This window comes from Rhea pennata, chromosome 23, assembly GCF_028389875.1.
Source record: "Rhea pennata isolate bPtePen1 chromosome 23, bPtePen1.pri, whole genome shotgun sequence".
NCBI classification, from domain to species: domain Eukaryota; kingdom Metazoa; phylum Chordata; class Aves; order Rheiformes; family Rheidae; genus Rhea; species Rhea pennata.
In genome coordinates, this window is record NC_084685.1 from 3,092,129 (window position 1) to 3,111,779 (window position 19,651).

The 19,651-nt window shown below is 46.1% G+C and overlaps 1 protein-coding gene across 7 annotated transcripts in view; it reads left to right on the forward strand.

Moving 5' to 3' along the window:
- The first annotated feature begins 10,574 nt into the window (after window positions 1–10,574).
- Window positions 10,575–19,651, forward strand: part of PUM1 (pumilio RNA binding family member 1) — a 74,871-nt gene continuing 65,794 nt past the window's right edge. For all 7 annotated transcript variants that reach the window (XM_062593856.1, XM_062593859.1, XM_062593860.1 and 4 more), the window contains exons 1-2: window positions 10,575–10,659; window positions 15,059–15,432. In XM_062593856.1, the coding sequence (XP_062449840.1) occupies window positions 15,070–15,432 (363 nt within the window). In that variant the 5' untranslated portion in view covers window positions 10,575–10,659; window positions 15,059–15,069. The remainder of the gene's footprint in view (window positions 10,660–15,058; window positions 15,433–19,651) is intronic.

A 19,651-nucleotide genomic window follows, 5' to 3' on the forward strand; every position in this document is an offset into this window, starting at 1 on the left:
TCGGCTCCCTTCTGCAACCAGGAAGACGAAATAAAAAGCAGCCTCCACCCCCATGCCCGGACACGTATCGGTGTCCAAATCCAAGGTGCGTGTGGGTGGAAGGGAAGATGCGGAGCTCAGGCTTTACAAAAGGTCTCCGTGCAAGAGGAGCAAAGGGAGGCGGCAGCAAGGAAGCGCCGGGCAGTCGCACGCGTCGGGAGCACGGCCGCAGGGAGCGCGGGGGGCCGGAGCGTGGTCCGGATCCGCGCGCAGAGGAGCTCCGACTGCCCGAGCGCTTGTGTGGTCAGGCTCCCTGCGAGTTAACAGGATTGTGTTAGACACCCCGGGCTTTATCCTCACCGCTTCTTGCTAACCAAACCCATCTGTAGCACCCCGAGTTTTAGCTAAATTGCTCAGGTTATAAAAGATTTTTTTTTAAAATCAAGCATTTCCAGCACCAGACCTTCCTTTCTGTCTTTCCTTCATGTCACACCTGCCTTCCAGCTCCTGCAAGAAGGGACACAGGGGTCCCACAGGCTCGTCCTCCCCCGTTGCACAGCCCCGAGCAATTGAGGGAGAGCCAACTGGGACACTAACTGGGCCATGGGTGCCATGGGAAAAGCTACTCTGTGACCCTGTAATTAAAGAGTGGATCACAAAGTATGTGCCTAAGGGGGCTGAATTAAGGTTGCACAGGCAAACTGAATTCTGGCATTTCCTAAATTGAGCGTGTGAGTTTGCGGCTGTGGTAATGTACCTTTTTTCTTTCTTTCTTTCTTTTTCTTTCTTTCTTTTTTTTTTTTTTTTTTTTAACCCCTTAACTGGGAAAATGCAGGAAATGCATCTTGAAAATGTAAAACGTAGTCCGCTGTGCTATGAGAGGGCAATCTTCTCTCCGTGGTGAAAGGATCAGGCGGTCTCTATACGAGGCCAGGCTCCAGCCCGGCTCAGCTCAAGAAGCGTTCCAAAGGGAGTAAGTCGGAGCATCCCTTCTCCACGTCTTCCAGCGCCCGAGGAGCAGCTGATGAAATGCAAATGGCAAATGCTGAGCTGATAGAAGGAAATCGCTCACCACAAAACGTAATCAGTCTATGGGACTTGTTGCAATAAGAAGTCATTCAGGCTGAGAATGTAGCAAGCTTCCAAAGGGCTTAGTCACGTAATTGCCTGTCGAGAATATCCAGAGTTGATATATTTAATGATAACAAACAATCTGGAAAGCTTAATCAGCCTCCTGCTTCAGAGCTCAAATGATTAGAATCAGGGATGAGACATTGTGTGGGGGAAGAGCTCCCCGTCCTCCAAGAAGGGGGTTCTCACAAGCGTTCATCAAGTAGGTGGTGCTGGTTCCTATCAGCGAAAGGAGAGAGGGGACCGTCAGGCTGATCCTGGCTGCCTAACGCTCATGAGATGCCACCCATGGGCAAGAAACGTCCCTAAGCAGCATTTCCCCACCTCAGTGACCGGGGAGCAGTCACAGAGGAATCGTGTGTCTGCTCCTGCTGCTGGTGGGTGTCCATGTGCTCCTCGGTGGCCATGAAGCGGGGAGGTGAGGTAAGAGCAAGGTGATCTGATCGGACCATCCATCCGTACAATCTGTAATTCTTCCCCCATGGATTCCCCAGCGAAGCCTTGGCTTTGTCTGGCCTAGGACACATCTGGAGAGACCAGTTACGTCAGCTGTGATGCCTTGAGCAGAGGCAAGTCTCCGCTGCGTGTCCAGCACAGAAATCTGCCTTTCCAAACAGCTACCAAGCAAGTCTCAGACAGGAAGGCGTGCTCAGCAGGGACATTGCAGCCTCCGACTTGAGAGAAAGGTGCCATCTCCTGATGCTTCCTGGCCACAGTTGCCTTGCTGAGCAAAGGTGAGTTGAGGTTGAGGCGGGTTTTGGGGATCCTACCCGCTGCTGGGACTGTGGTGAATAAAACTGCTCCAGTATCCCCACAAGGTGCAGTTCTACCTGCAAGCAAAGCTCTTGGAACAGTTGTTTATATACCAAACATTCATTTTTTTATCAGTCAGCATCTATCTGAGCTCCTGTTTTCTCCACAGCTCTGCTGTCTGGGCCCTGTATGGTTTGGTAGCTCGTTAAAAAGGCTAAGGAAAATGTAGGACATGGTGCATGGCTCCGTCCCTCAGGCACTGGCTCAAGAGTGACCAGAAGATGTTTTGGAGTGGATGCAGGGTTCTCTGTGCTCAGCCCAGCCCAAGACTCCCACCCAGTCCTTGCTGCAGGGACACTTCTCAGCAGTGAGGTCCAATAGGAAAATCCATGTGGCATAAAAAAACAAGGTTTTTCTTTATTTTCTGGTTCATAGTTATCAGTTGTTTCTGTTATTTTTTTTTTCATTTAGTTTTAGTTTTCTCAATTACTTTCTCATGCATAGACTTCAACAACATAGTTACAGGGGGATCAAATTCCACACCACAGTGTGGTGCCCCAAGGATCATTTTTCAAAAAACACTTGGCCCCACATACCCCAGAGGAAGCTGCTAGTGACCTCAAATACTCGTTCCTAGATATCTGATCCCCAGGAAAATTTCTTTCTGACCTTCTAAGAATGAGAGAAAGCCCTGCTGGCTCATATGTGTCTTTCTATCTCTCTCTTCCCTGGATTTAACATGTGGGACATCTCTGATTTTCCAGGCTGTAACCACTTTTGTTGCTTGCCTCTGGCTGTCTTTTCTTCTGCAGTACATTTGTGAGATGTAGTAAGCTGGACTGAGGACAACAGTTCAGGTGGAGACACTACAGGGATGTGGACAAAGGCATTGGCACTATTCAGGTGTTATTTTCTGACCTTGGCCCATGTGTCACAGCTTTGTGAACTTCCTTGCTGCACGCACAGAGAAAATAGTTGTGATTTGTCATCAGTGACCCTCAAGGCTTTTCCCCAAGTACCCCAGTTTTTGCATCTAGACCCACAACCAGGGACTCTGTATTCGGCTCTGTACACCCCTGAGCACAGCACAAGTCCTTCCTGCAGACTAGCAGGAGCTGCTTAAAAAATCTAACTTTTAGGTGTGCATTTTTTTTTTTTTTTGGCAAGAAAAAGTGTTTTTCAGCCTGAATGCAACTTCCACACTTCACTGCTGTCAGGTAGTTCTCACTGAAATGAAGGAAGCCAGAATTTCTTTCTTCTTTCAGTAAGTGCAAAATTTCACCAGCCACTTTTAGACATTCGGTTGCTGACTCCTGAAAATGTCTGCGCGCAGTTTCTCAGCAAGAGCATGGAAACCTGTAGGCGAAAAGTGTTGGTGAAAACGACATTTCATCCGATCACTGAAAGTTGTTGCAGAAACTAAATGACATTGCCCGTATCGGTTTGCTTACGACGACGGGTCCGGTCGTGAAAGCGTTCACGTATACGCCCTGCATCCGAGCGTGTGTGGGAATGAGCCCTTAGAGCGGAGTTTCCAGGAACGAGGAGGGCTGTTTCTCAAAGCTGAGAGGCGGTTATTGCTGTTTTAGAAGGAGGTGTGCTGCAAACGCGGCAAGATCCCTCTGTTGCTGGATGCCTGCAGCTACCTGCGGGGAAACAGGTCTTTCCTGCTGACCACAGTTTAGGTCTCTGGCCGTCTTTGCAAAGTAGCTGATTGAGCGATCAATGTGTCAGCGTGCAGCCTGCCTTCATGAATAAATATCAGAGCTGCCCAGCCGCAGGGCTGATTATTACTTTTTGTCTCAAGGCAACCGAGCTGGATGAAACGTCGTCCCTGTAATGTAGCTGAATGATGTAATTGGCTCCTAAAGCCTTCTGGTCAAGCCTGCACATTTTGAAAGCATCCCATATGAAGTTCTCAGCAGCTTTTGCCTTGATTTAGAAAAAAATAAGTAATTCAGAGGAATATTTTTCTGTAGACAATAAAACATTGCTGCTCCACAGGAGAATTTTGCAGCTGGGGGTAAAACACTATTTTTCTCTAATCTTTTAATTTTGGAAACCATAAAGCTACACTTTAGCCTTTGAAATAAAAGCACCTAGTGGACCTACCTCTGTTTCCCCGAGGCTAAGTAAGGCGAGATCTCTCTGGGGAAGGGAAAGTAGCTGGGCTGCTAGGTCAGGCTCCAGGGCTGTTCATCCATGATTTATGGGGTCACTGAGTCTATTTTCTTTTCCAGCTAAATTCTGTGTCCTCTGAGTGTGTTTGGTATATCAAGCTGTGGGAGGCTCTGCTCCTAGGAGCATGAATCACAGGATTGCTGGGTTTATTTTCTCTTAGACTATAATGCTGCTTCATAGATGAAATACCTGTTGTGCTGAGATTGTACCACATGGAACGGAGAGTTTGGACACACGTGGAGGACCTGGATCTGGGCATGTAACCTTGATGTGTTGACTGAGGCCCCTTCCATAGTCAATGGTGGGAGAAAGGTACTTCTGGCAAGTAATTCAGAAGTTAGGTTGGCATGAACCACCATCTGGAAACGTCTTTTTCTCTTCTTAGACTGCAGATGAAGCCCAGGATAACCGTGATGCCAGGACTGTGCCCCAAGCCAGGACCAGGGAAGCTATTCTGCATGGTCAAATGGAGAATAAATGGCAAAACACAGAACAGAAGGAAATTTCCACCTCCCAGGCCTGAGACTCTGGGCTGTGCTGGTAAGAAACTGGAATTTATTTCCTGGCTGTATTCACCCGTGTCTGACATGTGAATCAGTGCACCACTGATGGGCACCCGTGGGTGTCCCAGCACCGAGTGAGGTACGCTGAGTCTTGAAGACTTCTAAGGGTTTTTCCCAAGGAGGCAGAAGTTATTTCCTCCACTTGGCAGATGTAGAAACTGAGGCACTGAGCCGGGAAGTGACGCATGCAAGATCAGAAAGCAAATGAGAGGCAGGATCAAAAACAGAAGGCAGGGCCCTGCGCAGGGCTGCAAATGAGGACCAGCCCAGCTGAAGACAGCGATCTTGCAGCATTACAGAAAATATTCAGCAACTCAGGGCTGCACAGATCAGGTTTCCAAAGCCAGCCCTCGACCCAGGGCACACGCTATTATTGTCCTAAGCCAAAGCTGAGCCCACACCCTTCAGGCAGAGTGGTCCGGGCCCTTTTCTAAAGGACACTGTTGCTCCTCATGCTCTCAGCGTTAAAAAAGCATGTAGGACGAGCTGGCTGAGAAAATCAGGTCAAACATAAATGCCTGGCAACCTTATCCCGAACCACAAGCCTGCCAGCCCCTCCAGTCAGCTACTATTAAAGAGCCTGAGTGTTAAGTTCAGCAGTTCTCACTCTTTCTCTCCAGAAAAATGCTACTTCAGCCTTTGATCACGTCCCAGAATTGTTTCTCTGCTCAGAAGGCTGGAGGTTAGTGTAAACAAGCTGGCTGCAACCAAGGCCTTTAGATCTGAGAAGCTGTTCTGCTCCAGGAGACAGAACCGTCTTGGAGGAGGAAAAAAAAAAAAAAGAAAAAAGAAAGAAAGAAAGAAAGAAAAAAAGAGGAATAAATAACCATGCTGCAGGCAGGAGCTCTGTTCCCACTTGCAAACTAGCAGGGTGCCCACATGCCCTCCCTGGGGTCTGAGTAGAGCCTGCCCGAGGTCCTCACTTACCTCTGCCGTCTCCCCCAGACCCTGCCGCTCCGCACGCCCCGTGGTGAGGTGACGCTGCCGGCTCGGTGGCTACGTGCATGCTGCCTGCGTTCACTTTTCCTCTTATTCCATCTGTCCTTCTGGACTCTAAAGTCTCTGGAGCAGCGTGTTTTCCCCTGGGCTTGAACAGCATCTATCACATTCGGGTTGCTGGGGAAGACAAGGCATGTTTCCATAAGCCTTGTAACGCAATAATTCTTTTTATTTCCCTCTACTCGGTCTGAGACTTGTACTGTGGCCTCTGGTGAGTAAGTTTGAGCCATTCCTTCATGTACAGCAGCGAACAGAGGGAAGCGTTAAGGTAAATTAATAAAAATTTGTTGTTAGGGAAGATCATGTTTCTCCCCCTGCCTTTCCTTTTACCCCAGGCACCCCCAAATTGTGCTCCCTATACTCGCGCCCTATGCAAGCATCTGAGCAGCCGCAAGCCCGCTGCTCCCCTGGGAAGCCTTTGCTGCCGTGCTGTCGTTCCTGCACTCCAGCATACCACAAACAACAAAAATAACAGCCGCGCTCTCTTGCAGTGCAAGCGAGTACAGGGGCAGGACAAGGTGACGCTTTCCCAGATGATTTTGTCCCTGCTGCAGGAGCTCGAGGGCCTGGGCAAATTTCCACTGAAGTCAGTGGGAAACTTTCCATTGATTGCAACAAGCTTTGGATCAGGCCTGGAGCCCAGGCATGGTCCGAAGGGTGGGAGAAAGGATGGGAGTGGTGGGAAGGGAGAAGAACAGGCTGCTAGAAGAATTGAGATGCTGGCAGTTTGACTCAAATTGAGGTCCCCCCCCCCGTCCTCTAGCCAAGGGGTCATAGGCCTCCATGTGTCATTTTCCCATGCCTTTCTTCCTAAACCAAATAAACTTGTTACTGGCATAAGCGGGTTTTAACCACTAATACTTCATCCACAGAAAGATTCCTTCCTTCCCCCTCTCATTATACTGGTATAAATGTAATTATACTAGATATAATTAACACAAAGCATGTTTCTAGTGTCAGCAAGCCATTAGCTGTAGGCTGGGTGTGCACTGCAACCTTCTGTGATACAGCTGTTATCTGACTTGCACTGAATGGTCAATGTTTCTCGTGGATCTCTGTGCTACCAGCAGCACGGTAGTCTCAGGCCACAAACCACATCAGCAAGGTGTTGTCCTGAGGTTGCCCCAGTTTGCTAACACAGTGCCCCAGGGACGGCCAGAAGTGGGAAATGACCCCAAAGCTCTTCTTCCTCTGGTCTGTGCAGTGAGAATAGCTAAACTGTGTGTGACACAGGTCCCGACCTGTCACACTTAGTAGCCTAAAATATTAATGACACAAGAATCAATGCTGATGCATTATACCGTATGAGCCTGTGACGTGCTGGTTCAGGAGCTGTTACAGAGGTTTAGCCATCCTTTGTGGAGACACCAAAGAGTGCATGCTCAGATTTATTAGCTCCAGTGCCAAAATGACACCGCTTTACTATTGGTGTCTCCCACAGGGCTCCGCTATGCCATGAGACTGGACTCACACTGGTGTCAGTTTGGGGATACTACACCATGGCATGGCAGAAGTGAATTTAGACTTTTACCAGTAGAAAGCTTAAGTACTGGTAGAGGTTCTCTGCCCAGCTGTTTCTGATGGGCTGACTCATGTCACTGAGGAGGTCTTCGTGCAACAGGAGGGTGCAGCTTGGCAGAATTAGCTGCATCCTCATTAGGAACGCTTGCCAGAGTAACATGCTGATGTTCCTATTCTGGTGAAGGGCTCGGAGAGCCCTGGGGCAGCCAGGCCTTGCTAACAGGAGTTACCTGTTCCACAGGCTCCATTTTGGCAGCACTTCTCAGGATGCTGAGGAACTATAAGGGGTTCTTGTCAGCAGGTCGCATAGATCTATATTAAAAGCGTTACGTGTCTATATGGGGAAAGCACTCCTGCAGCAGACGTGGCTTAACTCAGCAGAGCTGTGCTGAGTTTGATACAGCCTTCCTCTTTCATTTTGTCCTGCACCAATTCAAATAAGCCACATTGGCACTGGCAGAGCAATGTTTTGGAGGATATATAAGGCTCGGCTTTAAATCCAGCATGTTCAGCAAAAGCTTTTGCTAACAATTGTTAATCCCAAAGGTTCCTCATCATGCCCAGCCTGGGGTACCCAGCAGCTTCTAGGCTGCAGCTGTAAGTTGGATTTTCAGTGGGTTTTGGAAGGCAGCCTAGGCCAGGGCTAGATTCCCCTGCGAGTGCTCACCCAGCGTGTAGCTGCTGTAAGCTTTGTAACAGCTGTGCACACCACAGAGGCAGAACGGCTTGGAAGTGGCAGCATGGCCCCAAAGTACCTAGATACCGGTCGCTCCCTGCAGTCATCTGATGAGGAAACAGATACAAGTTACCCAGCTAGACCTCAGCTCGATCCAGTCCTGCTAATGGTTAATCATTACGATAAACTGGGCTTGAACTAGTTTCTTGTACCTAAAACCACACCTGCTTGATTGGACCTGAAAAGCTCCGACTTTTGGGACCCGAATCTCTAGTTCAGATCTCCCTGCAGCTGGAGGGACACCGTTGCATTACAATCAAAGTCTTTTCAAAGCCTGTAATCTTTACGACGTGCTTTTTGTTTGCTTACTTTGTGCATGTGACAGCATGCCCTGTGCCGTTTCCCTGCGCGGGCAGTTTCCTCTTGTTGTTTGTGTGGTTCGCTGGCCTGGTGAGCAGGGAGAGAAAACATTGTTTTAAAGCATCAGGCGCCTTTGTAATATTGCTCCAAAGCCATGAGAGGAATACTGAAACTTGGGAGGGTGTGTAAAATTCACGATGGAAGGTTTCGAACGAGCTGTCCCTTTAACATGGACGTGTTATTGCAAAAACTACTGATCCCAGAGTACAGTGCTTTGTTTTAATATCCAGAGGGCAAACCAGGCTGAGGAGGGAGCGATGCAGACTGGGTTCTGTAGTTTAAGCTCTCCTGGTTCCCCAGACATGGGGGAGACCGGGAGCACAGAGGGAAAAAATCCAGGCGGTGTGCTTGGCTGCTAATGTGGGGCTTACAAATACACAGATTGAGACTGTATGGCTCTGTACCTTATAGAGGATGCACTTATGTCTATATACGCTTGTTTGTCTGTACTCCCAGTTTGGATCTTCATTTTCTTTGACTTCTTATGAGAAGGCCCTTCATAAACTAGATTATTTGTTGTTTTCTGCCGGCAGGCTGAAAAACTGAGCGCTCAGCAGTGATGGAGCTGGCAGCTTCCAGTCCGACATTTAGCGCAATGGAGCCATGATCCCGTGTGGGGGGGTCTGGAGGTGTTTGAAGGGCAAAAAACAGCCCTGTAGCGGTCCTGTGAATAAACAGAAGGTTTATGTCCACAGTTCAGAGTGTGGTTACACCAGTGCCAGGGAAAGGGAGCGGAGTACAGTTTGTGCTTTAGCCTATCTCACCTGTCCAAATTTGGGAAAAGACAGTGTTTAATTATTAAAGCACCTGACTAGGAGCTGCAGAGATCTGGATTCTCTGATCATCTTCACTGATGATCTCAAACCAAACTCAGCATATACATAATTTTCTCTTTGAGAAAAATGAAAAGCATTGGACGCAGTTAATATTATTACAATAGTAATCATTTCCATGACTGTAGTTATATTGTAATAGAAATAACGAATAGTTACACCTGGCAAGGAATTGCATTAAGAGCAATAACGACAGTGGTAACTCTAATAAAACGTTATTATTATCGTGGAGCACAGGAGCCTCAATCACGGCTGGGGCCTTATTTGCTTGGTATCAGAAAGTTAGTATTTGAACTAAGCTTAAAATCTAGGCATTCAGGGCAGGAAAATTAAGCAAACACGAAGGTCTCCACAGAACTGGGGCCTAGCTGGGAAAGGCCAGGCACTTTAGCAGGGAGTCCATCACCGCGCAGGCGACACGGCGACACCTCTCCATAACGCTGCTTAGTTTAGGTGGGCAGACGGGTTTGGAGATCGCTGAAAAGGGGGAAATCACAGTTTTTGTAACGCGAGGACATCACTGCGACGTGGCTCGCGAGGAAGCGATCAAACACCCCCGGGGCAAAGCTTGTGGCGCCGCGGACGCGAGTCCCCGTTTTGGGCTGCTCCTAGGAAGAAGCCAGCAAAACCTTGGCTGCCCGACGAGCCCCACAGCCCCGCGCCCACAGCTGGGGGACGACGGGGGCGGCGTGTGGGGCAACAGGGGACAACGGGGGCAGTGTGTGGGGCAACAGGGGACAACAGGGGCAGTGCGTGGGGCTTGGCAGGGGGCAACAGGGGACAAGGAGGGCAGCGTGTGGGACAGGGCGGCAATGGGGGAGAAGGAGGGAAGCATGGGGGGCATCAAGAGACGATGGGTGTGGCATGTGGGGCAGAGGGGGCAATGGGGGACAAGGAGGGCGGTGTGTGGGGCAGGAGGGGCAGCAGGGGATAAGGAGGGCAGCGTGTGGGGCTTGGGAGGGCAATGGGGCACAAGGAGGGAGATGTGCGGGTTGGGGGGGCAGCGGGGGACAAGGAGGGAGATGTGTGGGGCAGGGGGTGGACAAGAAGGGCGGTGTGGGGCGTTTTGGGGGGCAAGGAGGCATAAGGAGGATGGTGTGTGGGACGGGGGGGCAACGGGGCATAGAGGGGGTGGCACATGGGGCTTGAGGGGGCAACAGGGGACAAGGAAGGCGGCATGTGGGGCTCGCGGGGGCACAAGGGAGGCGGCGCGTGGGGCGGGGGGCACGAGGAGGGCGGATATGGCTCCTTGTGGCCGATTTGGGGAGAAAACGGGGGGGGGGAGCAGAGGGGCGCAAGGGCCTGGCTGGGGGAGGTGTGGGGGTCACCTCCGCCCAGGCCGCGCCGGGCCCTCGGCCCGCGTCTGCCCCGCCGCCCCCCGCGGCCGGGAGGAGCCGCGGGAGGCCGAGCCGCCGCCGCCGCCCCTCAGCCGCCGCGGAGCCGCCGCGGGCCGGGCCGGGCCGGCCTCGCCTTCCCGGCATGCAGCGCGCCGCGCCAGTCCCCAGTGGGCCGCCATGTTGTCGGAGTGAAAGGCCGGGGGAGAGGCAGGCGGCGAGCGGCCTGGGGGGGGGCCGAGATCCGTCTTCATCCTACCGCTCCGCCCGTGAGTATCGGCACCGGAGCGGGCCCGCGGCGCGCCGCGCACCTCCGCCGAGCCGCCCCTGGGGCCATATTGGCGGCGGGGGGCGGCGGAGCGGCGCCAGGCCGCCCCGAAGGCGAGCGGCGGCGCCGCGCCGGGCTCTGCCGCCTCGGCCGTGTGCGGGAGCCGCGGCCGGGCCCCTTTGTTAGCGGGGCGCCCCCCTGGCCCGCGGGCCGAGGCGCGGCGGGACGCGGGGCGGCGGGGTGTTGTGGGGCCGGCGGCCATCCCGCCCCCCCTTCGCCCCCCCCCCCCCCCCCACAGCCCGGCCGCCGCGGTGGGGGGCGGCGGCGCAGGGCCCGGCCCCTCCCCGGGGGGCCGCGGGGCAGGGCCGGGCCGGGCCGCGGCCCCTCTTTGTTGCCCGGGGCTGGGGGGGGGCCCGTGGCGCCGCGGGCGGGCGCGTTTCCCTCCGCCGAGCTCCGGGGGCTCTTGCTGTGGTGCTCGGGGGGGGCTCGGCGGCCGCGGTGGGGGGGGACACGGCACCTTTCCAGCGAAGCCGAACCGCGGACAATACTTTCTGATATGCCTTGCGATCCCGGGGTTTATTCCCCCCCCCCCCCCCCCGCCTTTTCCTGTTTTGTTTTCACGTAATACCTATATTTGGCTATTTTTATTTAAACACTACAGAGAGCAGCCCGTGTTTTGCCCCAAACTGAGAAATACTTTTTTTTTTCCCCTTTCTTGGGAGGGGGGTCAATATTTAATAACTTTGTTCTGCGCAGAGAGTTTTTTTTTATTATTTTTATTAGACAGATCATGAGTAAGGAATTTCCTTTATGAGGAGTGCGGGAGGTGGGGTAAGGGGTCGAATTCATCCTATGGTGCTTTAACACCGCTTTAGGCGCCTCGGTGGGTTATCAGCTTCCCCGCTTCCTGCTGCGTCTCCCTAGCTTTAAGGAAAACACGAGCTTTAACGCTAAAAGTTCTTGTAGGCCACACACCTCTGGAACAATGGGGAGGCAGCTTTAGTTTCCAGTCTTAACTTTCCCCTAAAAAACAACTCATGATCTAACTTTTTTTTTTTTTTTTTTTTTTTTTTTTTTTTTTTAACTCAGCATCTTGCACCAGCTTAATTTTTAATCGTCTTTAATTTTTTTAGAGGAACCTTCTTGAATCAGAGCAGTGAACTTGGAAACACAGAGCTGGGCTATATGCAGATTATAGCCGCCTTACTAAGCGACGCTGCTGCTCGTACTTAAAACGCGCTTGGTGGTAACTCCAAAGTTTTGGTGGTGGTGGAGAGTCCCATAATCTAAACCATTTAGCTTGTAAGGAGACCTCGGCCGGGCTTATTTACTCGTTGTGTTTTTGTAAAAGGGAAAGGAAAACCGTCGGTTTCAGATAGCTTGTAGCAGTATTCTCTGAGGCTGTCGAAGTAGTAGCCTTTGTTTGTAAATGTGCAGCTCTTCATGGGAAACTGTTTATGTCAGAAAGGTTTATTACATGTTTTTACTAAGAGTTTGGGAATAGAAAGGGTCCTAGTATCCATTAGATGTTTGCAGCAGCACGACTTGCAGCTGCTGGTTAGTTAATGAATGTGTGTTGTGTAGGTGACTTAACGTATTTCTGATACTCTGTGCACTTTGAATGACAGTATTCAGCTGTCTGCTACATTTAACATGGCATTTCTATAAATTCACGGCTTGGAACTAAACTTGAACTACCCATAATTCTCTTTTCCCCTTTGCTCCCTTTCAAAATGTCTGCTTTGCCAAGTTTTCTCATCTTGTTTAGGGCAGCCGTGTCTATGTTAGATGAAAGAGGAAGCTTCTCAGAGCGTGAGGCAGTTTGCAGAAGTTTGTAGTAGCTTTATTGGACCTTGACTGAGATTTTCTAAGGTCTCAAAAAATAATAAAAAAAAAAAAAAACACCACCGCCCCCACCAGTTTCCTTTCTTGCTTTGCTGAGGCCTGGGGGGAGTGAACAACTTCAGTTCTTTGTTTATTTATTTAAAGGTATGTGTGTTTTATCCACGTGCATACATGGAGTAGGCCTAAATGCATCCTTTCTAAAGGCTCAATTGTAAATGAGTGGGTTCCTCCCATGTTTCATGTTCTTGTTTTCAAAGCCTCCAGTTTTCCATATTTGAAAAAAATACTTTTACTACTATGCTATTTGTTATAGGTATTATAATACTTCCATTAGAGCACTAAAGCTCTAGGTACAGTTCAAAAAAGAAATGGGTTTGCACTGGTGGCTGTAGGGGCATGGCAGACCACTGTGTTTTGAGGGAAGAAAGTAATGTAGGTGTTACTGCTACAAAGACTTGCACGTGTAACTTTGTACATTGTGATCTTTTCTTTGAAGTCTCTAGGGCTATTCATTACATATAAAGTGAAATATTCAAAAGTTTTTTCAGAGTCAGAATCATAGTATCTTTATATACATATAAATATATATATATATTTAAAGACTGCTCTGAGATATTTTGTCACCTTTTTTTGATAGAAACCATTCAGGTTTAACTGTCTATAACTAATAATTGTGCTAATAGTTACATTCCCCCTTCCACCTCGGTAATATGTGGATTTCTTACTGGTAATTACTTTGTTTTCTGATTTTTGTTCTATTTATGGTATAGGGGAGTCTTTTTGTTCATTTCACTTTAGGGAAAGATATTATAAACAATGTTTATTACTGAGAAACTAAAGGAAAAATACCAGTAAATCAACGTATTGTGTTTTTTTTTTTTTAATAGTGATGGCTTAGTAACACCAGGCATTGTTACACAATTTTAACAAGTGTTTGAAAAGTGTAGGAGCGATTTCCAGACTCTCTGAAAGACAGTAGGGTTTGAATGAGCAGAGTTCTCTTAAATGGTGTGTGTATTTAAGCTGTGGAGTTCTCTGAGCATATAAAATGCCTTGTGGAGTTGCTTGTTTACATGGCCATGGAGGTGAGGAGGGAGGTGACAAAGGCATGTCGGAGGTGTAATAAAAAACATTTTGTTGCTCATCTTTCTCTCTGCTGTCACAAAATCGTTCTTAGAAGTTTTGTGTAGTTATTTGACTGTTGCTCAAAATCGCTGTGATGAACAGAGAGGAAACAGAGCCTCCTTTCAGGCCCTTCAGAGCTGCTTTCAGGAGCAGGGCCAAGGTTTACAGCAGTCAAGGTACAATAGTAAGAGCACTCTCATGCTGGTATGCAGAGGTGGTAGCAGTTGCTAAGGGCTGAACTCTGCTCCTAATTTCATCCTTGAAACTATCTGATTTTGTGGAGTTGCACTTAGGTAACTGAAGTCATAAGCTGGTAATTTTTTTTTTTTTTATCTGGCGATATCATGCCAACTCAGTTTCGATGTGCTCTCTGCATTGTTGTGAGCGTTACATAACAGGGGAAAACACTTTTCTGTTCACATGTGCAATGTTTTCATTGCTTTCAGGATCAGAAGATAAGTCATCCTGTACAAAATAAAAACAAACTTTTATGCGTCTGTGCTGCTGGGATGCTATCAAAATATCCTGGGGGATAGTAAATGAATAAACTGCTGTCAGCTTAATCTGCCTGTCGTCCTCTGTGCAGATAATTTTGGGTATGAGCAAATAATTTGGGATATTTGTCAGTATTGGACAACTAGTTTGGCTTTTCCCTTGTACCATCGATAGCTGAACTGACCCTGCTGGCTGCTCCAGCTCTGGAAGGTTCTGCTCATATCCCGGGCACTAGGGGTTAGCTGGTCTTTCTCCAAGGAATATCATATAAAACATGTAGGTATATCTCACCATCTTACAACCAAAGCCAACTCCTTAGTTTGCAGGACAGTGCACAGGATATTTGGGACCTAATTAACCATAGCAATAAAAATTCTGCGTTTCAAGTTTGCATTTGAAAAAAGTAGTTGTATTTTGTGTTACTGAATGAACATATCGTGGTACAGTGGGACTTGTAGACTGATTGAAGATCTGCACTGTAATTTGTAAGTTGTAGATGTGTGGCAGACACTGATGTTGTAATTCCAGTTGCGCTGCGTTCTGCAGTTTCTTTTCTAGCAGTTTTTTGTGGCAGCACTCTATTTAGAGTTTTGTCCAGCACAGAGCATTTCCATTGCATAAGTTGGTGGGCTGATTTCAGTGTAATGGGCACCTTACATGAATCTTGCATGTACTGATAGTACTCTGTAGCGCAAAATGTGGGGGTTTGGCTAGCGTGCATTTTTATATTTTAGTTAAGAGCTAGCAGAGCAGACAACTGTGCTGTAAGGAGTCAGATTTGGCATCTTGCTGTTTCCCTGTTAGTTTTAAGATGAGCGTCTTATTTTATATTTAAAATTGAAGCTGTATGGATTTAATGCTTTCTTCTCTCTCTCTCTCTCTCTCTCTCTCTTTCTCTCTCTCTCTCTCTCTTTCCTCTCCTCATCCACCTGTAGGTGTTGGTGGAATGAGCGTTGCGTGTGTTTTGAAGAGAAAAGCAGTGCTCTGGCAGGACTCATTCAGCCCCCACCTGAAACAGCACGCTCAAGATACAGCTAATCCCAACATGCCTGTTGTACTGACATCTGGAACAGGGTCCCAGGCTCAGCAACAGCCAGCTGCAAATCAAGCGCTTGCAGCAGGGACACACTCCAGTCCTGTTCCTGGATCCATAGGAGTTGCAGGCCGCTCCCAGGACGACGCTATGGTGGATTACTTCTTTCAGAGGCAGCATGGTGAGCAGCTTGGGGGAGGAGGAAGTGGTGGAGGCGGCTATAATAACAGCAAACATCGCTGGCCTACTGGGGATAACATTCATGCAGAACATCAGGTAAAAAAAAGTTAAATGTTTCCAAACTGAACACATGAACAAATCGAGCTTACTGTAGATGCTTTTAATGAAACTCTTTTAAAGCTTAAGCTGATTATTTGTGTCATTAGAATGGCAACAGTCACACTTCTCTTTTCTGTTTTTTTTTTCTTTTCAGGATTGCAGTGCCTTGCTAGTTCTAAACTGAAATGTTTTTGCTCATGAGTGTTGAAATCCCAGTCCACTCTGACAGTAGAACACTTCTGTTGGCAAAATTTATCATTGCCTTTATTGATCTCTGTATGTGTGAACCAGTTTAGCAGTGAGTGCTGCAGCTTTTTTTCAGATCTGTTGCTGTAGTTAAATGATTCTTATGTAATGTTATTACAAAACTGCTTTAAAAGCCAGTGCATGTAGGTTGAGCTTTCAACATTCCCGATATTGCAGGCAACTTCCAGAACTGTATTTTTCAATGTGTGTTACTCTGTTTTTTTGTTATTGTTTTGCTGTGTGTTTTTCATTACAATTGGGGGGACAGTATTATTAATGTCTTTAGCTGAATGGAGAAGACATTGTTAAGAACATCAAACAGTACTTCTGGAAGCAGAAGTAACTCTTCTCATTCACTTAATATTTCCAAAAGAGTAGTGGGCCAACATATGCCTTAGTAGCCGTGTTTACTAGCTAGATGTCTCTCCTGTAGTTTTGTTGTTGGATTTACTGCGAGTTAAATGAGTGAATGACTCACTCTAGCTTTTTGCGTGTGACCTGTAAGTAACTCTTCAAATATAGTAATGAGCTAAGGAAACTTGTCTCTTCTACCAAGAGAGGCATGGGAACAAGATTTAGTTGTAAGCATGTTTTAAAAATGAATGATTCCCACAAATCTTTTCAGAGCAGCAGACACAAAGCTTTTGTAACCCCTATTAACATGTCCTGCCTCTAGTTTTTAAAACAAAAATGAACAAGCTCTTGTTCCCCTGCTGTGCCTCTCTGGGGGGGTGTGTTGTCAACTGGGCCATTTAAAAGCAAACATTGCAGGGAATTTTGCAGCCTCATTGAAGTCAGTATGTACCTCAACAAGGAAGTAAGCCCAAGTGCCCTGTTAATTTCTGTTCCATAAAAAAAACAGTGTGAAGCACTGTAATATGATGTAAGCAGCCCAAAGAATACTGTGTTTTTTTTTTTCCTTTTGTGGAAACAGCATTTAGTTAAATTACGATTTTAAAGGAAATACTGCATTGAAGTAAGATACAGTTTTTTAACTACTAAGTTTTCAGTCATTAAATGTAAAACTTGTTTTAAGAGCTGTAAATGGAAGAGGTTTTAATATGCTTTAAGTCACATAAGAAATAGTAAACAAAAATTTCTTAGTGAATCGCTTCACTTTTTTAGATTTTTAAAAATTCTCATGCAGACTAGCATGGAAATGTTTAGACAAGGACAGCTGTTGTTTGGATATTTTGTGTAAAGATAACTTCATAAATTGAACTGCATGTCGTAAAATTCTTAATCCTCTTTTCCTCCAACTCATGCATTTCACTTCCTTTCTCTGAAAGATCCATAAAAGCAAAGACAACAAAATGTATTGATAGTGGAAAAGAAAATCCTACAGTCATTAAAAATTGAACTGATATTTGATTTTCTTTTAAAGGAAGAATTTTTCTTTTTACTTCATTCTATAATAACCTGTAAGCTTAGAAAGCATCACTTGAAACAAATAGTACTGCCTGTTTCAAAAGATTTGGTCTAATGTCAGATACTTTATTTTACCTCCAGTTAATTTTCTTTAGAAAGCTGTTCAGTGAAATAGTAGTGGTAATCTTACCACTTTTTTAAAAAACTGTTTAGCTTATCCTATTTTGAATGAACTGGAAATAATGTAGGTATACTTTTGAGGCAAAATGCTTCTAAGATGATTGTGTGGACAAAATATACGCACAAGATCAGGCTTATAATGTTGCATATGATGCTTTCTGGGTTTTCCTGTTACGTGACCTGAAGCTTAAGAAAAACCCACTATAATGTAGTTGAAGTCAGAACTTTCTCTGTTATGTTTCCTATTTTTTTTTGTCCTTGTATTTGTCATACACGTCTGGTGTTTTACATTCTGTATCCATCTTTAAACCAATCTTCATATTTAATTTCATCAGTTAGCACTATGGGATGGGACAGTAACTGTTTTCTCTTATCTTGCACTGTGTGGCATAGTGATTGCTAGGCAGCTACAATTACTTATTTGTTTCAGCCTTTCTTGAGTCCTTCTTTCTCGATGATGCTCTGGGTGTGCCTCAGAGTTGTACTTGTGGGAAACAGAACGGAGAATACATGTGAATCTCAGTAGTACCATTTCTTTTGACTTTTTGGCCACCTTTTTGGCCATTTGCTTGTTAAATTACGAATTCCTTGGAGAAGGAAAGAGTCTTATGCATACAAAAATTACTAAATTCAATTTGGGCTTAGCTGGAGTAGAAATGAATTTGTCCTGCAAGAACAGAAGAAAAGCAAGGAAGTGCTGGGACTTGCAGAAGGATGGGTTGTGATTATGGATGACTTAAGTGTCAATTTGTTGTACATGGTGATATGTTTGTACTACTGACCTTTTGATTTAAATTGTCAAAGGTAAGGCAGTGAGGGCCCGTCTTGTTGCTGAAAAAGAGGTTGGGAAAATAAGTAGCTAAAAGATAATGGAAAGTTAGAAAAATTAATTATAGGGTATTGTAGGCTAATGTGTGCCTAGAGCTTAGAAGGTCGTAATTAAAGGTAGAGGGATTCTTTTTCTTTTTTCTTTTTTCTTTTTTTTAATTGTTGAATCCTAGTTTCTTCAGCGTTATGTATGTGGACAGCCTTTTATATCTGTCTATGTTGTGATAATATTCCTGTGATTTTTCCAAATGGTAGCATTTCATCATGTGTTATTGGAGGTTTATGAATGTTATCTGTCAGAATTTATTTAGAGTATATCCTTGCTTTTCATGTTTTGATTGCGCTTGCTGTTTCTCCTTGTCATTTGTTCCTCCTCTGACCAGCAGCTCTAAGAACCGAGTTAAGTTTGTCTGGCTTTCAAGGAAGTAGATACTGTCCTCGCGTTGTAAGTGTGAAGTTTCATGCTGAGAGGAAAAATGCCTCTTCTTTTTATATTTTACTTAAAAAAAATTTTCCCTTTTTTTCCCTACCCTAAAAGAGAGGGGAAAAGTATTTATATAAATATATACATAAATAAATAATATATCATATAAATAAATATATAAACAATTAAAGTTACTGCAGCCTTTTTTCATATGTAGATATCAAGGATACGTACCCATCAAAATAGCCTATATTCAGAATTCCTCTATGGTCTCTTGCAGACAGAGCAGTAATGATGAAAACAGACTCTCCCTTCTGGGTTAGAATCTCTGAACTACTAAACAAACTTGAAAAATATCTGCAACTGCAAATCTTTTTATCATCAAACTTTAAATGGAGGACACTTCTATCAGCCAGGTTTTTGCTGCAAAATGTAGTTGTCTCTTGTTATCTACAAAAGGCAGCAGCTAGATTAGGTGGAGCATTAATGTTCACCAGTAATTTTATGGTTCAAAATGAAGAGGTTTGGACTGTTGTTCTTTTGTGATGCACTAGTTACTCTTCAGGCTGTTAGGACACACTGTTATGCTAGATGCGTTATGTTTTTTTTTCTTTTTAATGCATTTTGTTCTGTAGAAAATGGTTTTGAGATCGACAACTCACTTCCCGTGTGTTAGTAGAAGATACAAGTTAGTGTGAGATACAAGATGACTTCTGATGACTAATGGCCTAGGTTGGATTTGACTTAGTGATGAAAGACTGCATATCTTATTACAAATTCAGACAGCCACCTACTACTACTAAGGGGAATGAAAAGACAATTGAGATAGACAGCTGGAAGAACTTATCAATGCTTAACAGGTTTTTAGGAAAACTGTTTGGGTTGTCTAAGATGAGGGACTCTTGGGATTGTGCATGCACATGTGTTCTTGAACTTCGGTCAAGAGAGTTTCTCTGGTGGTGGTCCTCTCTGAATTACATTACATGGATATACTTCAGGCTCTATCTGAATTGCAGTTAGAGTAATATGGGAGTTGCTCAGTAGAGACAAATGATTTTAGGAATTTAGTTTCTTTGAGAGCATGTTTAATTAATAATTTGAGACAATGGAGCTCTGCAGGGATTGTCTTCTGGAATGTGGGGAATTTTTTGCATACAGTTGGTGAAGAAT